We start from the raw sequence: 10,449 nt of genomic DNA, 5'->3' as shown, positions 1-10,449 counted from the left end.
AGTGAAGAGTTTTGAATTATATTCTCAAATATAATTGTACGCTTATGTAATTTAATTTTTAATAGTGCCTGTTTCTAACTACTAGCTCGTAAATTCCTGGAAATATAACAGTGAGACCTCAAGAGACCTTCTAGGCTCCAGCACACTATGGCTAGAACAGCATTTCCTAGCAATTACTACTTAAGATGCTATGATTGGTGGCCATTTGCTCCATGTGCACACAACTTCCACAACACTCTGGACTAGTTCCCTGGATTTTCACGGAAACTCATTTTGCATTTGGATTAAAATAAATCATTGAACAGTACATGTATGTTCAACAAATATAAGTAACGAATAACTAAACCACGAGTTTATTCCTCCAAAGTCTTGTTAGATAAAACAGCCTAGAGAGAAACCTAACTGTAGGGAGCAAGAAAATGATCAACAGAGAATGCAAGTGTAGGTGCTTTCCCCTTTGGAAACTACCCTACTTGCAACTTAACTGCAGGACCTGAACAGGAAATGAAATGGCTGGTGTAGGAGGGAAAAACAGATGAAAATTTACAAGCAAAGCAACAAACTAATGTGGGGGGGGGGGGGGTGCGCCAGAGGGAACTGCTGGGGTTAGGGACAAGGCAAATTCAGAGAAAAATGAAACTGCAGAAAATAAAAAACACAGAACTTACCTTAGAAACTTTTTAGAAGATCGTATTCAATTCTGTGGTCCCCAGCAGGGAAAAGGAGGAAAAAAAAATCTGAAAACACCATTTTCGTCCCATGTATTTGAATCTTCTTTAAAACACCAGTCTCACACTCTTTAGTAATATTAAAAGGTGGAGGAACTAATAATTTTGAGTCCATCTTTACATGCTTGGGACCGTGCCCCATAGAAAGCATTCTGGAGAGGTTGTGAGTGCCTCCAAGACTGCCCTTATGGTTTCTCTACCACCTTTGACTTTGTGAAGAGCAACTCTGAGGTAGCTACTAGAACACAAGCTATAACCTGTTGCTAAACCTTTAGACAGACCAAGAATTAAGAAAAGCAAATGTGACAAATTTTAACAGGCCCAAGTAAGTGTGAAAACTAAAACCAGATCCATGAATTGGCTGTCTTTACTCATTTACTCACATGCAGCACTTCCAAAATTCAAAGGAATTTAATCTATTTTGTTTTCCATCAAGCACACATTTATTTAGAGCTCAACATTTCTTTATACTGTGCAAAAAGGGACAAAATACAAATTTGTACAATACTCCACAGAATATGATCAATATCCTAATCAACACCCAAAATGTGTAAACATTATTTCCTCCTGAAAGCACACCTTCCAAGGGGCCCCAAGAAGCACTCAACACAGAAAAAAGGGGGGAGCACTACTTGGCAGAGGAAGTTCAGGAAAACTGCATCCCACTGAATCCTTCCTTAAAGAATTCCCGATACACACTTGATCATTAGAGAACAGGACTAACATAAAGACATCTCAGTAACCTCGTTAACCCAGCATTTCCAAGTTTATTTAATCAAGGAGCCCAGTTCTCTCACAGAACAGGAATTAACATCCACAGAAAAGAAGTATTACTGGTCTAGGAAACAACTGTAGGGACTGCATTTAAGATTTAAGTAACTGCCTCAACTCCACCGACATGGCTACCACCCCTAGGGAGTGGGGCAGTGGTCTTGCTGAGGCACCTTAACCCACTCATAACCAAGGCTGAGTGTTGGCTAGATCAAGCACCCCCTTCCTTTCTCAGATCATCCCCCTCTAAAAAAGATTACCTTACCAGATACAACAAACTACTATTTAGCTATTATAGAAAACAGCAACAATCGTTGCTGGACTCTAAACAAACTAAAATCTTTTAAGAAGAGCCCTGCATATACATGCTCCCCCACGCTAAATCAGGTATTTAGGTAAGACGTCCTGCCTATGCTCAGGGGAAAGTACTAAGTTAGAGTCTTACAAAAACATTGAGATAGAAAGATACCAAAAACCACGCACTTGGTTAGAAATAATATTTATTATCCCCTCCCCCCACGTACAGATAACTTTTCAGAAACATGAAGGTATTATCCATGTCCTCATCAATAACAGTTTGTAGAAAATAAACTTAATTCATATCTTGACAATATATTTCTATCACTTTTTTAAAACAATAGCCATTTTATTTTTCCACGTTAGTTCAAGAATAGCTTCAAGTTTTATGTTCTGAATCAAATCAAGACAATCTTTGTTTATAGGCAATTTCCTGACAGATCCCGTCCCCCCAACCCCTAAAAAAAATTCTATATCCTAAGTGATAAACTCTTCTTGTACATTCAGCAAACTTTATATTGGAAAAGAAAAAGAATAATTGAGATAGGTACTTAATCTCGTGCACAGTAATAAATCTAGCTGAGCTTCTACACCTTGCTTTGCAATGATGTTTACATAAAATAAATCATTTCTTATCAAGTTACAATGGTAATTTCTTGAAATGTAGATACAAAAGCTATACACTTAATCCACTGAAATTGCCTTCTAATTTTTCATCTGTAATTAAACCATCGCCATAAGGAAAAGCTTCAACTCAAGAAGATGCTTCCCCTTTCCCTCAGCTATTTATTTCTCTCTAAAAGCTTGAATCCTCTCTCAGATCATGTGAAGAGATACATTAAAAGCACAGAAAAAAAAAAGTTTTAGCTTGCTGACATAATGCCCTTAAGTTTGCTGACATAATGCCCGTATTTTAACTTTAAAATGTAAAATCAGAGTTAAAGCATCACTTAATTCATACAGTACATTATCAATTAATCAACAGTGTCCCACCAACCCAGAAGTTTCCCAAACTGGTTGTCTTCTCCACATTAATAAATTTATATCCAATGACTCAAAGAATGTGCTTATAATAGACTGCTGGTTTAATTTTAGTAGTTTTAATATTGGGCTATTTTCAAATATAGAGATGCTACAAGTGGCATATAAACTATTAATTTTGTTTCCCATTACCTACAGGAAGAATTTGTTCAAATAAAATTTTACAAGACAAAATGCGAACCTACATACCTATATATAGATGTATACATGTATATATTGAACCTAACTAAAGTTTTATAAGCAATACTAACATAGTTCTGGTTACACATTCCTAAAGACAGTAATTGTTTTAAAGATAACATGTTATAAAGAGGCTTATGCAAAAGGCAAAAATTAAGAATAAACATGATCTTTGAGGTTTTCAGGATTACTTCAAAAAGCCGTTTCTATCCCCCATAGAAGAAAACTATGCATTTATCTTAGGAAAAAAAATTATAAAAAGATAATGCTATCATGTAAAGAATTCACAAAAACTAGACTGTAGATCCCATAAAAGTCTTACCTACGTAAGGTAAATCACAATTATGGTTCATATTGTATTACAGACATCACCATCACCTTTCCTCTTTAATAATGAGAGGATTTAACTTCTTTTTTTTTACTTACTTAACAAGTGCCACAGAAATTCAAGTCCCAGTAGCAACAAGTTAAACAAGATTACAAAATAAGGCATTCTGCTCACATGTCATTAAAGCAACAGGCTGAGTATAGTAAAGCGGGCTCTTTCCATTCTTACAGTTTTATATAATCCAAAAATTATACAGAAGACAATCTTTTCAAAAAATTCCAACTAACTGCTATTTTCCAGGGAAACAGAAAAACACACAGAAAATCCTCCACTCTGGCTATTTCTCCCACTGCCATAAACAGAGGCTGATCTCTATTTAATAAAGCCCAATATTAGAAATGTGGATGAAATGTCTCTGTACCATTTCTAAGCCTGTAGGTCACACACACTAAATGATTTCTCAAATTATAGATTAAATCTAATTTGAAAAAATCCCTGTAGTGTTATTTAGAAGAATAAAAAAAAAGAGTGGACTCAAACACACTTGCACACACACATACACACACATACACACACACACACACACACACACAGCCAACACATCAGTTTTCTTAAAACATTGATTGGTTCTCCAAAAAGAATCAAAATATTTATCATCAAGCTGCAGCATGTGTATAACGGGCAGCAATGAAACCTTTTTTAGTACAAGGTAAGAATCTGAATGAACTTTTAAACAACTAGTACCTTGAACCAAAGATTTTACCAAAGATGAACTCTAAAATACATACTTTTTAAAATCTGAACTCAACTGCCTGTTGGTACTTTTACATTAAGTGCTGCTTAAATAAAAATAGAGCATAAACTCAATAATCTACTGTCTAAACATTTAAAGCAATGGTTATGTCATCAACAGGTAAAATGCACCTAATTTGAGTCTTTGACACCTCTTGTTTTAAGTTTATTGTATGATAAAGTTCTTCACAGTTTAAAATATTGTGAAGAAATGTGTTTATGTATAACTATATTCACATAGATATTATGTACACATACTATGTATCTGATGTACCCATAAACTTTAAGTATGTGTGTGCCAGGAGGATACCCCACACATATGCAGGAACCTTGAATAATAGGTTGGGGTGGACTCTGAAATGATTTTTCAGAAATACTTAGAAATAAGGAAAGAATATTATTATGAATAATTGTAATAACAAAAATTTACTTTATTTACATAGTGCCTATCTCCCAAGAGGTAAATATGCTTTATAGACATTTTTTAGTATCTGCGAGGTGGGGCATTAAGAACACTATCAATTTTCATTTTCCACAACCAACTAACCTGCCTGGGATCATATACTTTACAAGCGGCAGAACAAAATCCAGACATGAAGATCTCCTAACCTGCAATGTCTCCAATTACCAGGTCAAATGGTCTGTGGTGAAATCAAGTCTTCATCATACAACAGAATTTCTACCACTAAAGATTAATTTTTAAGTCCTCATATACTTGTGATTGTGCGTTATATTTATACCACAGGGAGATCAAAATGATTTTTGGTTTTGGCAGATGAAAAAGTCTAACATTCAGTGTGACTATAATTCAGTGTAACTTCTCCAGTTCAAGTGCGACACAGCTGATTGGTCTATAGGGGAAATGCGGTCAATGTCTAACCATGGCTGAAGAAACCTCAATCCAAACAGCTACTGCATGATTACAGAGATAGCCTACAATCTTGTATTGTCTTAAAGGTCTTTTTTATCTCCACATATGGTATACACATATAAATAAGCATTTTAGCACAAAATGTACAGTTAGCATGAATCAGTTCATGTTTACATAAACAAAGGCCTTAGGGGTGAACTTTAAAGGCCAAGAGCTCCTCAGAGTGCATGTTGTTTAAAGATCGAAGATCTGGCAACTTTAGAAGAAGTTTTGTAAAAATAGAGGCCTCATTTGGATGGTTTTTCATTATTAAGGTCCTTAGTGCACGGATGAGGGTTTCCTGCAAAGCCTCCACAGAGTTGACGTTTTCTATCCCAGATCGATCTAAGGAATAGACAGACATGAGTGAGAGAACATATTATTAAGTATAAATATTAAGAGATAACATTAAATATAAATATAATTCTTGCTCATCAGTCTCATCAATGAATCCAAAACAAGGTTTTATACATTAGAATAAAGGCAAACAATACTTGACAAAATTTCTCAAATCCCAAAGGCAAATTTCTGTACCTATTTATTACATTATAAAGAGATATATGACACAGTACACTTGACATATCAAATTCTTCAGTGCTTAGTACTTTGTTTACAAAACTAGAGGTTCTGATTTTTTTGAGGTTCTGACTTTTAAAATTAGATGCCATCTATTAATTTCAACTGCTAATTGACAATAAAATGAATCATGTAGTTTCCAAATATATTTTTTCTTCATATGGAATATATTCACATTTATATGTTACCATGTGCGGCAGGCAACCTCTAAAATGGCCACCTCATCTTGGTAACCATAACCTTGTGTATCTGTTCCCTTTGAGTGGGCTAGACTTACTGACTCACTACTGATGAATAAAATATATTACAAAAAACAAAAAACAAAAAACTTCATCTTCAGCATATTCTTGCTTACTTCCTCTGAGAAAAGCCAGATGCCATGTTGTGAGCTGCCTACGGGTGGTCAATATGCTAAGGAACTGACGGTGGTCTCTAGCCAACAGCCAGCAAGGAACTGAGGCACTCAGTCCAACATCTTGCAAGGAAATGACTCCTGCTACAACCACATGAATAAGCCTAGAAGCAGATCCTTCCCTGGTGGTTGAGCCAGTCAGCTACAGCCCTGCTCACAGTTTGACTACAATCTACTAGGAAACCCTTAGCTAGAGGCACCTGTCTAAGCCACATCTATATTTCTAATCCTCAGAAACTGTGAGATCATAAATGTATTCATTTTTAAGCCACTAAGTTTTAAGGTAATTTATTATGCAGTAATAACTAATATACTATGCAACTTTATTACCTACTTATATTAACCTGTATTCACATCCATTTAACATACTGTGTTCATTAAGCTCATCAAACAAAATATTAATAAATTAGTGATTTAGTATAAGCCAACAATAAAGGGAAGTATCTTAAAATTAGCCAAACCTATGTTGTTTGCCCATGGACTTTTTCATCATTAAGAGCTATTTCTTCCGTTTACAATAGGAGGCAGTAGAGCACAAGAAATATTCAATGGCTCCCAGTATAGGGAGTGGTAATTAATAAGAAAGATACTGCAAAGGAAGCAAAAATCTCTGGTAGACATTATTTGGGGCATACTTGTTCTTAATATGAAAACTTGGGGGGAATTCCTGGGTGGCTCAGCGGTCTAGTGCCTGCCTTTGGCCCAAGGCGCGATCCTGGATCCCAGGATCAAGTCCCACATTGGGCTCCCTGCATGGAGCCTGCTTCTCCCTCTGCCTGTGTCTCTGCCTCTCCCTCTCTGTCACTCATGAATAAATAAATAAAGTCTTAAAAAAAATTTCTAAAAAAAAAAAAGAAATTAATCTTCTAAAAGATGTACTAAATGCTACACTTACTTTATAGTTTATAGTAGTTTAATTCATGATATACCTGTCCTCTATACTTCCTTAAGCTTTGAGAGGTTCTTCATCCCTCACCACCAAATCTCACCGTATCTCCTCTCTATGTATATTCACATCCTACAAGATGGAAATCAAGTTCCTTCCACAAAAACCTCTATGAAGACAACTAAAATCCATATCTAGATGAACTCTGGTCTCACACCTATATAGGCCTGTCCCTAATATTCAACTGCAAGTAACTGCTGCCATTTCACACAATCTCAAGAATTTACCTTCCAAGTATAATTCCCTTTTTCTCCATGGTATCAAGAGTCTTCCAATCTCACAGGCAAAGATCATGTTTGAGATTTCTCTCTCCCTTAGCAGCTAGAGCTATTCTATTAACAAGCAGTATAGCAGAAAGGCTTTGAAGCTAGACTAATAGGAGTTCAAATGCATGCTCAGCCAACTTTTAAAAATGTACGGTCTTGGGCAAATTATTTAACCCTTCTATTTCTCAAATTTCTTGCCTGTATTTGAGGATAACATGTCCCAGAGCTCACCTCAGAGGTCTGTTGTGAGGATAAAATCATATAATAAATCTAGAAACTAACTTTCTGACAAGAACCAAAACAAAACCCAGATGGCAACTATAGATTCCAAGAAAAGCAAAAAGCTATTTTAAATATAAAGCAAATAGTACCGCTAAGTGGTTTAGTGCTGCCTTCAGTCCAGGGCGTGATCCTGGAGACCTGGGATGGAGTCCCACGTCAGGCTCCCTGCATGGAGCCTGCTTCTCTCTCTGCCTGTGTCTCTGCCCTCCCCCCCCCCCGCCCCCGTCTCTCATGAATAAATAAAATCTTGAAATAACAATGAATGAATGAATGAATGAATGAATGAATAAATAAATGCAAATATAATGGTTGCTTAATTCTGAGCAATTAATAGAGAATATAAATAATCCATTTGTTACCTGCTACTTGGAATACTCCCCCCTTGGATGGCACAGGTTTAGGGCAAGATTTATATTGCACCCAGGAGGCTCAGTCAGTTAGGTGTCATCTCAGGTCATGGTCTTGGGGCCCTGAGATTGCCTAGCGTTGCTGGGCTCCTCATTCAGTGGGGAGTCTGCTTGTCCCTTTCCCCCTCCCTTTGGCTGTCCCCCCCTGCTCATGCTGTCCCAAATAAATAAAATCCTAAAAAAAAAAAATTTATATTGCCTTGTCCACCATTTCAACCCCACTCTGTGAACACTGTGAGTACTACTTATATAATACTGCAAATGCAGATTTTTTTACTTTCAATATTTAGACTCATCTAATAAACAAAGCATGGAAACTTGACACCAACAGAACAGAAGGTAAATATTTTCATTCTTGACAATGTAAAAGAAATGATATAGCAAAGAAATCCAGGATATGGGAAAAGGAGGAAAATGTCTCCCTTTCCAAGGAAAAGATTCTATCTATACTATCTGAGAGGTTCTGGAAAAGTGAAGGACCAAAGAATGTGAGCATATTACTGTTTTAAATAAAACAACATAACTATAAAAATAAAGCTTATAAAAAGTAAGAAGATCCTTTTATTTGTCAGTTATATCTACTCAATAAAAAGAAGTACAAGCACAGTATTTACAGTTGGATGGGTAACTGAGAACAATTAAGAAGAAAGATGGTTAGAAATCTAGTTCTCTGAAGAGTAGGCTAAGAGAAAGGAGAGACTTTTATTTTATCCTCTTCTAGAGTTTTTGAATTTTATTTTCCTGTATAAATACTGCTTTAAAAATAGCAATAGTTCTTTTTAGGTAGTAAAGATTTGAGTTTGACATGAACACTATCATATGTTTAAGTGAAAGTAACATATTGTTTTAAAATGCATGAAATTGTTGTATATGTGTTGCTTGTGTGCCTTTATATAGACATAACAAAAATAAGAATGCGTTATATTCTTCTATAATTAGGCTTTTCCACTTGGCATATCAAATGGTTTTTTTTTTTAGGTACCATAAATCAATAAAGCAGGTAAATGATAAATGGAGGGACAGGGAACAGATAGAGACCCCCTAATGTTGAAAGTAATCCTTTTTGGTAGCAATATTATCATCTGTATTTTCTTTTCTTTTCTTTTTTTTTTTTTTAAGATTTTATCTATTCATGAGAGACAGAGAAAGCGAGAGGCAGAGACAGAGGCAGAGTGAGAAACAGGCTTCATGCAGGGGGCCCGATGTGGGACTCAATTCCGGGACTCCGGGATCACGCCCTGAGCCAAAGGCAGATGCTCAACCTCTGAGCCACCCAGATTTCCCAATCATCTGTATTTTCATCTTAGTATTTTCTACTTTTGCAAAGAATTCATGTTGTTCTCCTGATCAGGAAACAACACAAGGCTTTTTCCAAAGGAGATTAAAACAAAAACAAAAAATCACGTTCTTGGTAGGAAATTTCAATAAGTAGCACATTTCCTGGCACAGAGATCCCCCTCACCCCCTACCACTGTTTCTTCCTTTGCACCATCTCTGAGAGTCCCTCCTGTTCACCTCCTCTACCACAGCTATCTCAGGAGGGTTCATTCCACTGCCTCCTAACTGAAGTTGTGTAAACAGCCTCTCAACCTGACTCTCCAGCTCTAATGACTCACTTGTCTAATCTACCCAAGATAAACATGCAGAACTAATGTCAGACTATCATTTTGTTCATGCCTGATCATTCCCCTACACGGACTTCCCACTGCCCCATATTTCAGTTAAAACTTCTCTGCTTAGTTCTCCTCGTGGTCATTCAATAACCTTTAACTCACCAGCCTTCTTCTGTCCCTTTCCTCCTTGATATACACGATGGGTTTTGGCCACCTGACCCTAGCCTACCTCATGCTCTTCCAAGCTGCTCCATCACTGCTTTGATGGGAAAATCTAATAATCCACCCCTCAAATTCCAGATCCACTTTCATCTTCCCCATAAAGCTTTCTCAAGTAATTTCATCTTCCTTCCTAGAACCTCTGAATGAGGTTCCTTCCTCAGTCAGAACCACACAGCTTAATACCATGAAGTTTTCTGTGTTAGTTCTGTCTTTCCAAACAGAACATTAAGGCTTGGAGAGCAAGCTTGTGTCTTAATGCTTGTCTCCTCCTAGCACATATGGATCAGATAAAGAAACTAACAAGTAAGGATTATCTTTAGTTTCATAATAGATTATTATGATATCAACTCAAACCATTAATAATTATCAAGAGACTGCAAAATGGTAGATAAAGTGCAAGAAGCATTAATTACAAGATTATTGAGAAAAATAGGTATCCCTTATTAACCTGTTACTTCATACTATTCTGTAACATAAGTGCATTTGTAGTTACCTGGGTAGAGCTGATCAGAACAGGTAGCCAAAGTATGCTTAAAAGACATATGTATTTGTACCCCTGATGTACAGGCCCTTTAAGATACACAAAGAACTTACTCTCCTTAGGAGTTCCTGATTTACAGTTTAGCCACATAAACAGGGGTTATAACTTACGCTTTATAACCCTCACAGCACCTGGTA

The 10,449-nt window shown here is 36.4% G+C and overlaps 1 protein-coding gene across 2 annotated transcripts in view; it reads right to left on the bottom strand.

Moving 5' to 3' along the window:
• Positions 1-1,982: 1,982 nt before the first annotated feature.
• NR1D2 (nuclear receptor subfamily 1 group D member 2) overlaps positions 1,983-10,449 on the bottom strand; it is a 28,834-nt gene continuing 20,367 nt past the window's right edge. For both annotated transcript variants that reach the window (XM_077865402.1, XM_077865403.1), the window contains exon 8: positions 1,983-5,392. In XM_077865402.1, the coding sequence (XP_077721528.1) occupies positions 5,196-5,392 (197 nt within the window). In that variant the 3' untranslated portion in view covers positions 1,983-5,195. The remainder of the gene's footprint in view (positions 5,393-10,449) is intronic.

The sequence above is a fragment of the Canis aureus genome, chromosome 22, assembly GCF_053574225.1.
Source record: "Canis aureus isolate CA01 chromosome 22, VMU_Caureus_v.1.0, whole genome shotgun sequence".
Classification (NCBI taxonomy): domain Eukaryota; kingdom Metazoa; phylum Chordata; class Mammalia; order Carnivora; family Canidae; genus Canis; species Canis aureus.
Note: the sequence above shows the minus strand (reverse complement) of the source record. Positions and strands in the feature narration are given on the sequence as shown.